The sequence below is a fragment of the Panthera uncia genome (assembly GCF_023721935.1).
Source record: "Panthera uncia isolate 11264 chromosome B2 unlocalized genomic scaffold, Puncia_PCG_1.0 HiC_scaffold_24, whole genome shotgun sequence".
NCBI lineage: Eukaryota > Metazoa > Chordata > Mammalia > Carnivora > Felidae > Panthera > Panthera uncia.
The window spans coordinates 3,352,600-3,371,241 of NW_026057580.1; the positions used below are offsets into that span (position 1 = coordinate 3,352,600).

The following is an 18,642-nucleotide window of genomic DNA, read 5'->3' on the forward strand; positions in this document are numbered from 1 at the left end:
GTTTTCTGGAGTGGGACAAACCTGGGATCAAGTTATGGCTTTGCCATTTTGCTACCTGTTGTCTTGGGGTCACTTTTAACCACTTTCAATTACCTTACCCATAGAATGGGCCCAATACTACCTAGTTGACAGGGTCACTGTGAGAATCAAGAGAGACAACCGATGTAATCCCTCCAGCACATACAAAGTTCTCAATAAGCATTAGCTTCCTTCCTCCACCATCACCACCAATGGCAGTGTTGTGAAGATTAGTTAATATCTGTGAGTTCATATTTATGAAGCATTAAAAGTGCCTATCACATAGAAGATACACAAAAAATAATTTTTCCCTTCTTTTTTTGCCCCCAAGGAATGAATATGAGCATATCCAAACTTCATTTCACTTTTTGCTTATTTCCAAGCCAGAGAAACAGAATCTTATTTAAATATACATGCATCTCATGGAAGGTGCTACTAGGCTACAATGGATTCTTTTTAATCCTCTTTTAAGAATATATCAACATAAATTTGAGACGACAGTAGAATCCATTTCTAATTTAGGCACAGATAGAAAACCTGCCTCATTTTTCAGACATAGGGCATGTGAGCAGTGCTCTAGCCATTGCCCCCAAATCACAGACTGACATGAGAACTGAACTCATCAGGGTGGAAGCCAGTCAATAGGACCCTGTTAACCGTGGACTTTGGAAATGGTCAGGACACCTCAAACTCAGGGAATCCTGTGTTTTTCAAATTCTGCAGAATTTGGAGCCTCTTATTAAGCTGAAGAGGAATGCTACCTTTCTGTTCAGTGGTCCTCTCAGTCAACTGCCCTTTAACTCAAAGGGCTAGAGCACACATGTCCTTCTACCCAGATTTCCAGTGTTGGCCCAAATATTGGGCATGGAATTGGACACCAAGGCTGCCACATCTATGGACTGAAATCGATGGAAAAGACTCCATAGATCCAGTTTCGCCTGGCAGCAGGAGCCACAGCATGCTGTCTTATTTAATGGAAACGTTGCTGGCCTCCAGATTCCTGAGTTAACTCCAAAACACAGAAATGCCAACATGACCCAGGCTGTTCTCCAAGCTCCATGCCTGTGTCTGTCCATGAGTTTTTCTAAGCAACCCACATGGGCACTTTGTCCTGAATGAGAACACTCACAAAACAAAAACCCCAGAGAAGCTGGGTTAGGAAAATGAAGGTCTTCTGCAGATGATCTTCAGGACCGTTGTTTAAAGGCTTTATGTTCCTGCTGGAAATGGGCCACTGCCCTCAAGCAGCTGCCATTCTTTCAGAGCCTCCAAGCCTGTCCACTTGGTTGGCACACTGGGCCTTTCTGCACCCCCTCAGGCTAATGTCCAGGATGCAGCTGAAGCAGGGGGGTGAATCAGACATGGTTACCAAGACGAAAGAGAAACACAACCGGCCTCGAACACTGCCCCTTAATTCCACCCAGCCCACATGGTCTGCACTTCTGGGCCGGTGAGGATTGCTGGTGGGATGTGTGATTTCTGGCACCAGGAGTCAGGAACCCATTTGATTTATTTAGATGTGGTGCCACTATTGGGTGGGTCTCCTAAGGTTTCCGTGGCTTTCCACTTCAGATTTTCCCTTTACTCCACTCCCTAGAGCCCCTGCCAAGCCTACCATGCTTCAGCCTGGTCCAAGCCAGCCCTAAGAATCTACTAATTAAAGGTTCTCCTTTGACAGCTTTCATGTGGCAATTTAGGAAACTCCAAGGCAAGTCCTCATCTGAGGACTTTAGCCCAGGTGGTATCTTCTGGTTTGAACATAGGCCTTTAACCCCAAGGCCTTGGGCACCAACTCATTTCAGAAGTGTCAGTCAAAAGCGGGAAGTAGGTTGGGCAAGTGTCCTTGGTCACCCCAAAAGATCTACTCTTGGTCTTCACATCTGCAGTCACTTTGGCCGTGGCTAAGTGGTTTCGTCTTCCTCAGATTCCATACCCTGCTGTACCCGCCCAGCAACCCCTCAAATTGTAGCTGAGCTGCTCCTGACCCTTAATGTAAACAGAGCCATGGCACATGGAACTGCTTGCTGTGGTGACCTCCATCACCCAGGCAGTGGGGAAACATGGACAGCAGGCTTCTTGGCATCTGTTCCCAGACAGCCACTCTCAGTGATTCTGGCACTTGAGGGCATGACATGGCTCCCTGGGGAAAGTTACCTGCATGTCCACTCCTAAGGTGGTAGAACTGGGCTGTTACTTTTACCTGGAAGCATAGGAAGGATGAAAGTAACAGCAGTTGTCATTTGATTGGGTAATCATCCGAGAGCCACCTGTTATAGGAGATGAGTGACTTCGGCTGTCTGACAATGTCTTCGGTGAGGGTGAGGAAGGAAGGTGGTTCCCACTTCCCCCACGCAGGAGCTACATATGCTCCATCTTCCACATAACTTCCAGAAACCTCTTCCTTCCTAAATGACAGTGTCTTCCCCACAATGACAGGGAGGAAGGTAAAGGCAATATCTCAAATGCCCCTTCTAATCTTTCTGGGAGATTCTGGGAGATGATGGTCCATTTCTCTTTATAAAGATCTTCTAGCACCTCCCCATCTCATGAATTTATTCAGTCCAGTATCAGTGGGCCCTTTGCTTTTCATTCTAGAAGCTGCTGACTTGTCTCTTCACCCCAGAGTTTCTGGCTGTAGCCACCATTTCCTTTCAATGGCCCTTGGGACATCCTTGTTCCAGGCACCATTCCCAAGAGGGCTGGACCACTGACCTTTCCTTCATTTCCCTCCTGACCTTTATGTTTCATGCTGCCTTGATAGATTATCCCTTTTTCTCATCAAAATTCTTCATCTCTCTCCCTCATACTGGTCCATTCATTCTAACTTCTCTACACACCAAAGGATGGAATTCTCTTCTATTTATATGGGGATGTTTTTGTGTATTTCACCTCCATCAACATTTACTGAGAAATTTCAATGCGTATAGAACCTTAGATCAGATATTCTACAAAACCACACTGTATCCCTGCCTGTTGCTTCTCATTACTAGATGCATTCCCATGTTCTACATATTGTAGGCATTCATCATATCACTATCTTAAAGCCAGGTCCCTCACCTTCTGTTTCGAAAGCTTCCTCTCCCAAGCCACAGATTGTGTAATTATCCCCCACATCCAGCTTCCACCTTGTCTCAGCCTTGAATGTCCCCCACCCAGCTCTGAGCCTTCTTTTGCTTTCAGTCCCAAACACTGTGATCTAAGCCCCCTTCCCCTCAGAATCCATTGCTCACTTTTCCTCATTCCCTGGTGGTTCTTCTTTTCTCCCCTTCCTTCTTCAGTCAGAGGGAACTGAGGCATCCCAGGAATAGGTGTCTTTCCAAAGGAAAATATATTTTTGGCTCTGACCAGGAAATCATTTTTCAGCATGAATAACACAACTCTCCATCATTTTACTTTTGTCCATTTTTAAGCAATAGCTTAAGCAGCAGTAGGTTGTTTGGGGCAGCCAGGAAAATGAGCTCTGGCCCATGTGCTCCAGACTAAAGGAAATCAGACAGCAGGCCCAAAGGCAGTAGCATAAACTCTCCACTTCCGATGTTTTTCCTTTCCATTTGGTTTCCATGGGACCCTGTGTTGGGGGCGGGGAGGGCTTCCAAAAGTACGGATGTGTAACCTTTAGCAAAATAAGGAGCCAGGTTTCAGGATGGCAAAAGAGAGAATATTAAGAAATGGGTGAGGGACCAGTACCTAAGCATTTTGTATGCCTAACATTTTCAGAAGCCCCACTCCAAGGCTAATTTTGAGAGTGCCTTATTGTCTGCCATTTCTACCTAAGTGCTGTTCATAATAAGTATCAAAACCCACAAGAGGTTGTACCTTTAGGGTTTGGAAGTGTTTCCCATCCCACTCACACCCTGGAATTGTAATGTCGTGTTTTGGGGACTGAGACTGAGAAACTCCTCTTCTTTAGGGTTGTGTTTTGTTTTTTTTTTTTTTTTTTGTCTGTTTGTTTGTTGGTTTTTGCTTTGTTTTGTTTGAAATTTTATACTGCCCCATAATGTTTTATTTGCTCTCCTCGGGGTCTGAAGCAGTCCTGTGACTCAGCAAGCCAGCAGGCTTCTCTGAGTCATCCCTATTTTCTGGGATTCGACACAGGGACCTATGATTGAAATTTGCTAAAAGAAACAACTAAGAGCTAGACATGGTCACGGCAAATGGAAACTTGTAAGGTCCAAAGCTTCAATGAGCAGCTGAGTCTGACAGACTAAACAAAGCTGGGGAGAAGGCACAATTTATCTTTTGCCATCACGCCTTCCTTTTCAAGCTCATATTTCCCCCATTTTGGCACCAGCCTGAGACACCATCTTATGTCTCATCTTTGCAGGACCTGTTAGCTAATTGTCAACAAGTCATGGAGTTTTTCTTTGCTAGCCCTAAAATGGGGATGCCTTCAAGAGTATTTACATTTTTATAAAAACTTCTTGGAGTTGGAATCTCTAAGGGTGGGCTGTGAAGCATAGTGACATGTAGTGGGAGAAGGTGGTGTTGAATTTCTTTTTTTTATAATTTTTTTTAATGTTTATTTATTTTTGAGACAGAGAAAGACAGAGTGTGAGCAGGGGAGGGGCAGAGAGAGAGGGAGACACAGAATCCAAAGCAGCTCCAGGGTCCGAGCTGCATAGAGCCTGATGTGGGGCTCGAACCTGAAACCACAAGATTGTGACCTGAGCTGAAGTCGGACACTTAACCGATTGAGCCACCCAGGCGCCCCAGTGGTGTTGAATTTCTAAAATCACACCGTAGAGGGGATATACCCACCCAGAAGAATGGTGGTGGAGGGAGGAAGAGCAGTGAATGCACTTCCCCCATCATATCACAATATGCTATACCAGAAGGAAGAACATTAAGCATCTAAAACATTCATCCATCCATCCATCCATCCATCCATCCATCTATCCATCCATCCATTCATTCAAAAGAACTGGAGTTCAGCCTACATGCCAGGTACCACCCAGGTGCTAGGAATACTGCAGAAAACTGCCTAAAACCCCTTGCCCCACAAAGTGCACAAATTCTAGAAATAATAATAGAACATATGAAGTAGGGACACCTGGGTGGCTCAGTCAGTTAAGCGTCCAACTCTTGATTTCAGCTCAGGTCATGATCTCATCATTCATAGGTTCGAGCCCCACGTCAGATTCTGTGCTGACAGCAAGGAGCCTGCCTGGGATTCATTCTCTCTCCCTCTCTCTCTCTGCCCCTCTCCTGGTCTCAGTCTCTCTCTCTCTCTCTCTCTCTCTGTCTCCCTCAAACAAAATAAAATAAAATAAATACATAAACATTAAAAAAATAACATATGAAGTAAACTATGTAAATAGTAAAACAAAATTCATGATTCTCTTTTTTCAGTGATACTGTAAAGAAAATTCCAAGTTTTGGACAAGAGAAAACACTAATGAGAGTATAATCTCATAAGCAGACCTACTCCTACCAGCTCATTTTGAGACCCAGCCCCCACCTCCTCCCTCAGATAGACTTCCCCTGGAAAAACTGATCTAAGAGCAGAATTGACTCTCTCTAAAAGCTGGACCATCCTTACCCCTTTACAACCATTTCTTTAACCAAGCCTCGGTTTCCTCATCTATAAAATGATATTTGACCAGGGATCCTGGAGAAGGTTAACTAAAACAATATGGAAGGAAGCACTTGATACAGTGGTTAGCATAAAGCATGTAGGAAACTCATTTTATTCTCCCAAAGGTCATTCATTCCTATTGGGTGGCAGAACCATGCATATCAATGAAGTTGCCCTTTTAATGCACCCTCCTCCTCTGCCCCCTCCACCTGGGATCTTCTGCCCCCTCTTTCCCACCTGGCAGGTGCTGCCGGTCCCTCAGAATCCCTCCGAGTCTCCCTGATGGAGCTGACCCTCTTTGCTGTTTTCCAGCGCCGGGCACATGTCTCTCTCGTGGCAGGCAGCAGCTTCCGCTGTGGTTGTTCTTGTTCCTTTCCCCTTCACGAGGCTTTGAATTCTTTAAGGGAAAAGATCAAAGCTTTAACCGTCTTGCCCAAGTGTGTATCTCGTACACAACCACAGTGTGTGGTACGTGTGTCACGTACCTACCACAGTGCCTTAGATAAAGAAATGCTGGTGGAGAGAATAAATAAATGGATTATTATCTCATTAGCTTGTAGTCACCCTGGTGCTCCAACTGCCTTCACTCTTTCTTACGCGTACATTGTGCACTTCAGGGCCAGATCCTGCCATCTGGGAAAGCTGTTCTCTAAATCCTGAGAGGGGACACGAGGTGGAGACAAGTCTTCGGTAGGCGTCCAGGCCTCACGCTGCCTCTCTGCCTTCAGACCACAGGCATCCTCTGCCACAGCACCCTGGCCTCTCCCTGAGCGGACATTTAGGCATTTAGGATGCTAGCTGCCAGAATGATAGCCGTCCCGTGAATGTCCCCTCACCTGAGCTCACCGCCAGCAGAGAACTCCAGTTCCGGAATACTTTCTCCGTTGTAGCAGGGGCAGGGGTGGGGGAGTCTGATAGCACATTCCTGACCATAAGCCCACGACCCTGCAGGACCCCAAGCACCTCTTAAATCACCAAAAGATTGAAGTTCTTCCAGGGTAACTTTGTCGTAATGTGTACATCACCTGAATTTTCAGTCTTTGGAAACTGGTGACTCGTATATACCCTGAGACGACGTTGGCCCCAAATTTTTTAGCAAGACTTTTGAGATGCTCTGTAAAGTAATGGCAAGCAACCTACCTGGGCTTATCTCCTCTTGAGCTCCATGTCCTTTCTGCTCCCACCGCCCAGGCCCCGGCATATCTCTTGGAGGATGCAGTGGGGTTTGCACGTGGTTCTAAGTTCATCCAGGACCTACTGCTGTAACAGTTCTATGAGCACTGCAAAACCTCAGCATGGTCAACCCACCCAGCTGTCAAGTTGGACTGTCAGCTCCAAAAGAAGGCAGAGCCGGGAGAGAAGAGGCCATGAACCCATCTCTTTCACTGCAGCTTTTCGAACAACCCTCCGCCCCACGCTCCCCCCCTGCTACTGCCAGTTGGTGGAAGCCTTCTCATCACCTCCTCTGTGGGAGGCAATTTGGGGGATCCCGTAGGCAGGCTCCCATGTGGTCTCCGCAGGGCTTTCCTCCTCCGCAACCCCATTCCAGAGAGACTCACTCCCTCTCCTCTCCGTTCCCGTTTAATTTGCAGTGAAAAGCATACACTGCCAGAACTGGCACAGACCAGGGGCCGGGGAGAGGTATGGCGTGAGTCCCTTGGCTCCTGGTGGGCTCCACTGGATAAAAAGTGCCCTCCAGTTAATGTCTCTCATGCATCGAGGGCTCCTCTCTCCGAGTCTCCCACAAACCCATTCCCAGGCCCACTCAATTCTGGAGTGTGCAGGGCAGATGTGGAGACAAAACTGAGACGTGCCCATTTGCTTCTGATTGGAAAAGGGTGGGGTGTCTTGTGTGCCTCACCGTTCAGACATTCTTCACGGTGCTATTTTTATCAACAGTAACCATTAAATTGGTGTCAGATGGGCTGGTCCCGTTCCTCACCCCGAGGCTGGGTGATGAGACTCAGCAGGGTTTTTCCAGGCAAGAGGAGATGTGGTATGTGGCCCATATGAATGCATCTCCAGAACCGGGGGCCTCATCGCGAACCCCTCTCACCCTGGAGCATGTTCATGTGGCAATTAGAACAAGGCTCATTGTCACTCCTGGCTCATTCCTGACCTGATTCACTTAACAGAAATATGATGAGCACCTTCTAAATGCCAGACATTGAACAAGGCACCGGGGATCTGCAAAAATGTAATCTGTACCTCCTAGAAATGTGCATGTCCCCAGAAAGGATTGTCATGTAAAGTGACAACTTCTACTGGGCTGTGCGTGTCACAGCTACATTGATAGGTAGATAGTGGAAAGAGGATTCTTGCTGCCTGGGCCTCAGGGAAAGCTTCGTGGGGTTGGTAACACTCAGCCAGGCTTTCAAGGGTACATAGAATTAACCAGATGAAAACATGGGGAACAGGAACCAATGTTTTTAAAAGAGGCATCAAACAAACAAACAAACAAACAAAAAACCTCCGTAGATTCATCCCAAATCCAGCTGTGAATTCAGCTGTCACCCAGGGAGTCCCAGGCACATACCTGCACTGCCTCTTGCTCTGGGAGGCTAGGAGGAAGAGGGCTGCAATGCAGGAATGTCACCTGCTCACTCCAAGGTCCCTGGCCATTCTGACTCTGGCTTTCAGAATCTGGCCCCCGAGCAGGGCCTAACAGTGAAGGGCTGGCCCATAGTGGTGATGGTGACACAGGATGCAGGAGTTAGATATGGGCTAGGGGCCTCCATCACCGTCTATTCCTGGATCTTGCAATGGAGAACCTCACCTCTGAGTAAGAGCTGAGGCCCCTCTCTAGGGGCTTCAATGATGCATCATTATATGAACACCAAGAGCGGAATTTTCTAGATTCTATATCTTTCAGTCTGTATTGTACTTCTTTTAACTAAATGCCTGGAAATTCAACGTGAAATTTAACAGAAAACCAAAACGGGGCATAACAGGAAAACGGGGAGAAATGTGGCACTGAATGATGGCAGAAAGTGCATTCACAGATGTTCTCAGCAATCCAGGGCTTGGTGCTCTGGTTTTCATTTCCTCTGACCCGACATTCCAAACTCCACCCCCTACAAGTCACATGCATGTGCAGGCACAGCCCTGCAGGGTGCAGGGTGTCCCTGGAAGGGCCTCCTCGGTGGGTCTCTGGCCAGCTGGAAGAGCCTGGGGCCACCTGTCTGGTCAGGAGCCTCTCTGCCGTGAGCCTCTTGGAGCCTGGGCTGGCTTTGTGGTCTAACTAAAGTGACAGTGAAATTAATGGGATCCTGATGCTGTGACTGAGGCCATTTCCCTGTGTCTCCAAACAGTGATGAGAGAGGAAATGTCATTAGGACGACAAGAAGCTTTTGAAATCTTCAAGAGGGACCACGCTGACAGCGTTACCATCGAAGACAACAAACAGATTTTGAAGCAGAGGTAAGGCTGGCTCAGGGAGCTGCTGGTCCCCCGAGGCTTCGCCAGGCGAGCCTCAAAGAAACTTGCTACTACTCTGTCCTCCTTAATCTGTCCAACCTAACTCTGGAAGAGAGGCAAGACATGTATTAAGTTTCACATTGAGTTGTGTCCATGACTTTCCTACGCATGAGCCTCACCATCCCTGTACTGTTGGGGTAAGTCAAGGCCAGGGTCTGTGAGTGACGGAACTAACTTTGTATACCATTCTCACATCTTACATTAATTCTCATCTGCCTGTGACTCTGTCGATATCATACTGTTCCAAAGACGAGGAGAAAAGTCTGTAGATCAAATTATAGTCTTAGAACTCTAGACCCTCCAGCAGGTCTGGGGACGGTGGGGGGAGGGAGGAAGTCCTGCACTTGATAGTCAAAGGAAGTGTACATGCACAGCAGAGGCTTCTGGTATGTTCTCTCCAGCCGGAAGCAGAGCAGGCAGCAGCATCTGCTGACATATTGTCAAGCTGGCCTCTGGACCCTTTAAAAAAAAAACTTAATGGTATATAACTTGTTTCACCTAATCTGTGAATTAGATGCATATCCTCAAACTGTAGCAAACAGAAAGACTGCCAGGTGCATGGGTCTAGAGTTCAGAAGAAGGAGTTCTAGACAGTGAACTTTTAAATTAAGTCACGTGACTCTGGATCTTAGCACACAGTAAATTTTCAAAAATGATTCTTTGAATTAAAATGAGATCCAGGGGCACCTGGGTAGCTCAGTCAGTTAAGCGTCCGACTTCAGCTCAGGTCAAGATCTCATGGCTCATGGGTTTGAGCCCCACATGGGGCTCTCTGCTGACAGCTCAGAGCCTGGAGCCTGCTTCCGATTCTGTGTCTCCCTCTCTCTCTGCCCCTCCCCTATTTGTTCTCTCTCTCTCTCAAAAAAATAAACATAAATAAATAAATAAATAAAATAAAATGAGATCCAGGTTTGAGAGTTACATGCTTGTAAATGCTTCGAGGAAGCCTAAGAAGTGGCCGAGCTCAGGAAAACATGTGGAGGCATAAGGGCCTAGAGGGTAGAAGCAGCAGGAAATCTCTAAAGGGCAAGGAGGGAGAGCAGGTGGTGGGGGAGGAAGGCTGAGAAGAAGCAGATAGAGAAGCAGGGGAGAACTGGGAGAATATATTGTCCTGAAAGCCGAGAGAGGAGGCGGCTCCATAAAGCATGTTGTGGGTGGTGTCAGCCGCGACAGAGACAGAGGCAGGGGAGGCTGGAACGAGCGCACGGAGCAAGCAGGTGACTGAAGACCACGTGTTGGAGGGCTGGGAGTGAGCAAATAGAGCACGAGCGAACACGTGTTCAAAAAGTTTGTGATAGGTAACAAACATTCGAAGGAGGATAAGGGGAGTCACCTAAGGAGAAGGGAAGTTTGTTTCAGAGTGGGAGAGAATTGGCCAACATTGTAGGCCGTGAAAGCAAACCCGTGAAGACAAAGACAGACAGACAGACCAGGGGAAGAACTGACACAGCAAGCCTTCAGGGAGATGGTCTGGGGAGGGAGACATCAAAGCTCTGGGTGAGGTGAGCCCGGAGAGAAAAATGAAGCAGAACGGGGCTGACGCTGATGCATTTAGAAAGGAAGGGAGAAAATTAAATATGGCCTGTATTTGGGGCTGGAACATATCCAGTCATGTAGGATGGGCTGGTTATCCTGGTGGTCCCATCTTCCTTGTGGCCATAGAGCAAGGGAATTAATGAAACTCGCACAAAGCTTGCTTCTGAAAAGGGCTTTTCCCAGCACTAAATCAGTCCTTTTAAAATCAAGTGAAAAGTCAAGAGACCAGTCCACATGTTAAAAATGTCTGCATCTGTTTAATGTTACTGTAATAACAATCATTAAAGGAATATTTGGCACTGGGGGGGTGTAACCCAGGATCTACCCCTTTCCCAGGATTGGAGCTTTTGTTTGCATTCATGGAGAGCATTCCATTACTAGGTATTACATGCTCGTAACTGCTTGAGACAGAGGACTAAGAGAAAATGTTTTTCTGTGAAAACGAGTAACTATAAAGCAGGGCCCCTACAGCAGACATTGAAATAGGGCCCCACAGGTGCTGATGAGGGTGACTTCCATGCCGCCCTGCAGACTGCTTCCTATAGTCACCCTGATCCCCTCCAATGCATTTGCTGCCATTCCCTCTGTTGACTGGGAAACCCATGCGAACCATCTACAGGAGGGCTGGCCACGTCCTAGGAATGCAGACATGCACCACAGGGTTTTAGTCATTCTGCTTCTAGACTTCCTCTGAGCAAGTCTCATTCTCAGGTAGCCCCCGGCAACAAGGACCCAGTGACCTGGCCTGACTGGGACTTCTCCACTTTCCACATCACGCAGCTGCCATCAGTGGTTCCGATGTTGGGAGGTCACCTTGGCAAAGTCCAGAAAGGCTTGGGACTGATTGCCCCCACGTATGAGCCTCGCGCCGGCTCAGCCTCTCTAACCCATGGCAGCGAGTTTCTGAGCCCAAATGAAGGGACTGTTGGATCCTTTCTGATCCCTCATCACCCAGAATGCGAGTTGAGCTGGAGCTGAAGGAGGAGTGGAGCAGTAGCTGTCACATACATGTCCCTGTTACTCCATAGAAAGATTTTCTTCCCCATCTTACCTAGACCCTTTGCTGTCCTCCCAGGCAATTTCTAGCATCTCTCAGCCCTAGCCCCCGGTCTGCAGGGGGCACTTCTGCTGCCTGTCTGTGACAACAGAAACAAGACATTGGCACATTAATAGGATGTTTACCCTTTGCTGAACTAGAGCGTGCGAGCCAACTCTTAAGCTGGATTTTTCAGTGGAGGACAACTACAATTGAAAATCACAACATTTTTCAGGCATGACTCATCCTCATAGTATATAATTATATGAAGAGAGGCTGGAGACCCCATGGTCAACAAACACCAGCACCCAGGCATCACACAGCTGACTTTCTTTTGTGGCAGATCTTGGAGACAAACTGAACCCCTCAGTCACAGAGTTCCATTAAATAACAAAAGAAGAAATAAATGGGGAGATTAACTGCAATTGGAAACAAAGGCAATGATAATGTGAACTCAACCAAGAAAAGCGCCCCTTCACTCAGTTGGATCCTTCAGGCACAGAATAGAACCAATAGGAAAACTAGACCCAGGCTGGAGAGAAATCTCGTGGCACCATCTGGAAATAACATCCATGACAAATAGGAGTTCCCTGGTTCCTATTAGACTTCAATTTTAACCTTTATTATTTTTCCATTTGTTTTTTATATTTACACCTTGTCTCCTGAGCTAGAATTATGAACCCTGAGAGCAGAGATTAGAGTCGAATCTTCTCAGCCTTCCCACAGTTTTTAAAATGGTGCTGGCCACAAAAACAGTACTCAAAAATACTTCTTTGGCTTGAGAATGCACTTTGAAATGGACTTTGGGAAGTCTTAGCAGGTAAGCAAACTGCTCGAGAACTCCTTCCTAGAAGCAGGAGAAGCTAGACAACAGGCTTCTCTAGACTCAGGGAAGGAATAGCTCCATGAAGATGGGAAGGGACCGCCATCTTGATGGGAAACAAGATGGAATAAGAAAAAGAAATATTGTTGTTTTTTTGTTTTGTTTTGTTTTGTTTTGTTTTGTTTTGTTAAAGCCTAAGGGAAATGAAAGGTGGATCTTCATGGCAACGTACCAGAGGCAGCCAAAGTACCATGTCAGGGACAGGTCTACAGAGGAGGGAAATGGCATAGATGCAGGCCTATTCTTCCTTTCTGGCAGGGAAGAGTGTTGGATATTCACTCTGTGAATAATCAACATATTAAGTTAATTGCCCTAGACAAGAAAACTAGGAAAGGTGTCATAGGAACCCCTTGTCCTCCAGTGACATATTTTCCACACTGACCTGAAGAAACCAGCCCAGCTGACATGACAGACAATAGACAGTGGAGGCTCATGGAGACCGAGTGGCTTATGAACACCAGCTCCTCCCCTTAGCCCATAAGTTAAAGCAGCTACTGCCCATGGTCCCCAGCAAATTATCTGTGGTTCTGACTGCCTGGGGCAGAGCCAGGTGCCAGGCCTCCTCAGCTTCTCCCCCAGCAATGATGTATGTGTGTCTGACACACACCAAGGGCAGGATAGAATTCTCCCAGGAGCTGGTCTTGGAAGTTACATAAGATTGTACCTCATCCCCGATACTTTTCATTCCCCCTAAAGATGAGAAACTTAGCAACTGTCTTAGGTGTCCTTGACCATGGACTTGAAAGGATCCCTTCTCTGACCCTTTGATTTGCTGAGAAGATGATACCCATCATTACTGTCTGTAGTTGCTGCTTCCAATATGCAATCCCACCTCACAGTCGATCCCGCAACAGGAGGGTGCCTACACTGCCAGGCAGTGGTCCTAATTCAGTTACAAAGGACGTTTGTATGCATGTACTTTCCACATCAAGCCATCCCTGAGAGGCATCTCATCCTAATCTTGCAAACAAGAAACTTGAGATCCAGCAGGGCATTCGAGTCCTAGTCTCTGATCCCCAGCCCAGTGCTCTCCACATTGCACACAGTGCCTGTGTGTGACGTGTTGCTCACATGCTGCTCCTTGTATTTTACAGCTAGGTCTAGAGTGCTTACTAAGTACGTGCCCTGTTCTATGCTCCAGAGATAGAAGTATGTGTTAAATAGATGTGATCACTATCCTCAGGGAGCTTACAATATTGAAAAAGGGAACAAAACAAGCAAACAGGCAATTCTGATCCAGTGCACCTGTGATGACAGAAGTTCAAGGTGCTGTGGAACATGTAGGGTGACATTGTTGCAGACTTGCATGGCCCTCAAAAGCTGTCCAGAGGAAGAGACGTCTCCAGCGAATCTGCGTGATTAGGCAGAAACTAGCCAGATGAAGAGAGACGTTCCAAGCAAAGGGAGGAGCCCTGAGGTGAGCCCACGTGACACTTGATGGAACTGAGGCCATTTGGACCAGCCTAGGAAGGCAAGGGGATGTGAGAGAAGATTCTGGAGGAGTCCGCACCAACCTGAGCATGAAGAGTCTAGTTAGCGCTGTTAAGGAATTTGGATTTTGTCCTGAGATCACTGGGGAGCCCTTGAAGAGTTGTAAGCCGGACAAATAATAACAAGGTCAGGCTTGCATTTAAGAAGACTCACTCAGGCTTAAATGTGGGAAATGACCGGAAGGCAGGTAGCATGAATGCAGGGAACCACACAAGCCTGTGGAGGTAATATGGTGATGTGACCACCCCTTCTCTGAGGCAGGGAGAGTAGGAATGAAGCTGGATGGAATACTGTGGGGAATAGATGGGAATGGGTGGGACTCCGGGATTGTGTGAAGGTGCTTATAGAGGTGGCGGGGGGCAGTGCAGGGGGTCCAGGTCCCTCGCTGGGAGCCCTTGGGTGAGTGTCAGTACTTGGCAGTGAGATGAGGAAAGGTGGGAGGAAGGGGAGGGGTTTTCGTTGGGGGTGATCAGTTCCTGGAATGCATTTGTCAGGAAATAAAGCAGGCTGGGGTGTAGATATGGGAGCTGTCTGTGGGGATGACAAGAGAAGACACTGGTGTGGTGGAGTGCCCTGGGAGAAGAGGTAACGTGGGGAGAGGGTCAAGACAAAACCCTGACAATTCCCAGCATCTAAGGAACAGCTGCAGAAGAGGACAGAGAAGGAACAGCCGGGGGCTGATGGCTGACATGGAAGCCAGGAAGGAGAATGGTTTGTACGCTGCGGACAGTGTCCAGCACGGTGCCAGGCGCATGGTAGCTGCTGTGGGATTGGTGAAGGCTGGGCATCACGGGAAGCCAGGCTTGTGAATGAGCAGTCGGAGGACTGCATTCCTTCCCCTTCCAAGCCCAGGCCTTGCCCCGAGGTAGAGATTTTTCTACACAGCAAATAGAACAGCCTGCCAGCCTCCACACTGGAATGGCCCCCAGCGACGCTGCCCTTGCACAATGGACCGTGCAGCCAGCGACTCCTGGATAGGAATGCCTCCAGCCAGGAGGAGGAGACCCTCAGGGGCTCACAGGTTGAGTCACTGAGCCTTCTCCCTGGCCCTGCCCAAGGCGCAGCCTCCCTGACATAGGCCAGGCCTCCTCTCCAGTGAGCAGGAGCTTAGGATGTTGTCCAGAGGTGCAGCGTGCCCTGGGGAAGGTCACCACAGCTCCAGCAGCCTTGGACACAGGCTGGTTCCCTGAGCCACATCATTAATGGGAATGTGCCTCTTTGGGGTCAGGAGGGAGTCAGGAGCTCCTTTTCCTGCTGATCAGCATTTAGTCTGGGGCCAGAGGAAAGGGAGGCAGTGGGGCTGTGGGAGGCTTGGGCTGAGAAGGTGTGGAGATGCGGGTGGGCAGGGAAGAACTTGGCAGAAATGGGGTGTCACCTTCTTTCTCATCTCTCTTGCCTCTCGTGTACTCCCCCCACCCCCGCTTCTTCTCAGGGTTGGGCTTTCTTAGTCAAGAGTTTGTCTTGACAACTGGAGATCAGGAACACATGTGGGTGGGTGGGGTGGCCTGGAGCAGTGACAACTGCAGAGTGGAAGGAAAATGGCCTCATGCAGACAGGACAGCCCTCAGCCCACACCTCTTCAGTGGGAAAGTCCTTATTAGCTCTGCGCTGGGCTGCAGGGGAGAGACTGGAACAGCTCGTGGCTTCCCCCACAGTGTCTGCCAAACCCTGGCACAGGGCCGCTCTTTGGAGTGGGTTGACCACAGCACGAAGCAGCCCCCCCCCCCATGCCCTCCTGGACAAATGTGGGCACTGTCGAGGCCAGGGGGCTCCATCCCAGGCCCTTCAGGGCTCCTCTGAACAGCTGCCGTGGAGATTGCCTGTTTGCCTGGATATCTTCCCCTTTTTCTACTCCCATTTCCTCCAGAACTGACATGGATTTCATCAGCTTCCCAGCCCTCCTCTCGCATCTTCCTTATTCTCGATACTCTTCTAAATGGGTGAGTGAACTCTGGAACAGGCACTAAGAGGAATCACTCACTGAGCAGTAAAGGATTATCAAACCCTGTGGAATCCTAGGAGCTGGGGATGGACACAGCCAACAGTCAAACAATTATAGGCCCTCCACTTGGCAGAATTTGAAGGATGAAAATAGCCTTCCTCTTCTGAGCAGCCTGGACCACACCTCAGATTCTGTCTGCCCAGTGGGCACAGGCCAGTGCAAGCCTACAGGGCCCAGCACGGTGACTTCTATGAATGTTTGCTGACCCGAACTCCATCTGAATGGCATCAAAAGGGACTGCACTTCTCTCCAGAAGGTGACAGGCCCTAGCTGAAAAGAGCACATGCATAATCTATGATGAGCCTAAACACCATAACGAGGGAGCTGGGGCGGAGTCCCAAGAAACCTAACATTGAGAGACAATTTAGTTCCCTTCCGTGGAAACTTCCTGTCTGCAGTCACAGGCCAAGCAGCCAGACTTGGAAAATAGCAGTGACATAATTCATACTTTTCCATCAAGCACAGAGCCGCCGTGGCACTCTAGCCTCTGCTTGCATTGTTCCCCGCCTTGAATGTCCTCTTCTTCCCACTTCCTCTAACAAAATCCTATGCAACCAAAATATTTACACACAAAATAACATGATATCTGGGATTTCCTAGGATCCAGGAAGACTTGCGGGGTGGGGAGAGAATGAGGAGAGAGGAGATAGTTAAAATCAAGTTGACCCAGTGTTGACAATTAATGTAGCATGATGGTGGGTAGCATCTATAAAAGCCAGGTCAATCCTACCTTGTACATTAAGCTTTCCTGACTACTCTCCACTCATAGACAGGCCCCGCCACTGGCTTGGCCAGTGTCATCCACAATAGCATAATGATTTACTATAGCCACATATTGCAGATTTGTTTCGTAGACTTTCCGTTGTCCCCCTAAATTTCATTGCAGAAAGGAAAAGAAGGGAAAGACTGACATTTCTTAAGGGTCCGCCATGGGGGACCAGCCTGCATATTTCTCACATAAGCCAGCCATGTCCTATACCACTTCCCCAGCACAAAGTCGGGCTCTCAGTAGCATCTCATGCATATTTGTTGGAAAATATGTAGGAACCATTAAGTAAAACATCACAACCACCTGGTAGACTAGTAGACAGCCATCAAAGATAATGGACAAGTTTCTAATATCAGGAGGAAGGACTTATATTATACTGCTAAGTGAAAAATAACCAAAGCACAAAATCATATACATGGTATGATCTTAACTATATCAAAACTGAGTATAAAAAAGACTGGGTGGAGGGGCACGTGTTGGTTCAATCGGCTGGGCATCCAACTTCGGCTCAGGTCATGAACTCATGGTTCTTGAGTTTGAACCCTACATCAGGTGTTGTGCTGACAGCTCAGATCCTGGAGCCTGCTTCAGATTCTCTGTCTCCCTCTCTCTCTCTGCCCCTAACCGTCTCTCTCTCTCTCTCTCTCTCTCTCTCTCTCTCTCTCTCTCTCTCTCAAAAATAAATAAACATTAAAAAATATTTTTTTTAACTGGCTGGAGCTCAAAATGTGCTAATTTCTGGGTAGGGGCTATTAGGGATTTTTTTCTTCTTTTCATATTTTCAAAAGCTGATTAAACATCACATATAACAGGAGTCAGAAACCTTTCTCTGTAAAGGACCAGCTAGTAAATATTTTTAGCTTTGCAGGCTGTACAGTCTTTGTCACATCTACTCAACTCTGCCAATGCAACATGAAGTCATCCATAGACAATATATAAATGAATGCTGGTGGCTGTGTTCCAGTACAACTTTATTTACAGAAATAGGCGGTAGGCTGGATGTGTCTCGTGATCAGCTATAGTTTTGCCAGCCTCTGATCTATTACTTTACACTCAGAAAAAAAAAATGTAATTTAAGTTATAGTAAGTATGCATTCTCGACTACAACTATAGGATCTTGGTACTATGATTAATAGAACACAGCAGCATACAAAAGTCTTACAGCCATGCTTTATTCTGGTTCCCTTGCATCATAAAACACTCAAAATTGCAAGTCATAAATTACAGAATATGAAAATGAAAATTCCGTGGTGGATAGAGAAGTAAAAATTCATGATACCAGTAATTAATATGAATTTTATCTCTATTTTTAATGCTAATATATATCATTTATTTAAATTCTATTTTATATCTTTCCATAACATTTTAAATTATTTTAGAGAGTTCTTGGGAATCTATTATTTTTAAAGCATAATTTGAAATGAACAGAAAAAGTTAAATTCTTTTTTTTTTTTTGTCCTCTCCAGATTTTCTGAAGCAAAGGCCCTGGGAGAAAGTATAAATGAAACAAGAAGTAAAATTGGTAAGCAGATGATATTGGGTAAGCCTCTTTCACAGACCATTTTCCTGGTGAAAATCAGGTCATGATGTGCCTCCAAATAACCATGAAGCTTAGCTTCAAGAGACCCCTGCCAAGGAAGCCACTCTGAAAGTGCCTTTCCTTGGAAGTTTGTCATCTCTCCTACCATCCATCAGGAAAAGTGTTTTCTTTCATCTTGAACTTGAATGTTTCATCCTCATGCAGGCCTGAGCTCTAGCATCCCAATGAGAAAGTTTTGCTTTTCCCTAGTGTTCCTTAACAATAGCTCAACTAGTCATAATGGCAAGATTACAGTAATGTTTTGTATTTTCAAGT

General features: G+C 47.1%; 1 protein-coding gene across 2 annotated transcripts in view; it reads left to right on the forward strand.

Annotated features, from left to right (window-relative positions):
• The window catches only part of KIF6 (kinesin family member 6), a 385,696-nt gene that overhangs the window by 278,880 nt on the left and 88,174 nt on the right, over window positions 1-18,642 (forward strand). For both annotated transcript variants that reach the window (XM_049652734.1, XM_049652735.1), the window contains 2 exons: window positions 8,905-9,013; window positions 18,254-18,309. In XM_049652734.1, coding sequence (XP_049508691.1) covers window positions 8,905-9,013; window positions 18,254-18,309 — 165 coding nt within the window. The remainder of the gene's footprint in view (window positions 1-8,904; window positions 9,014-18,253; window positions 18,310-18,642) is intronic.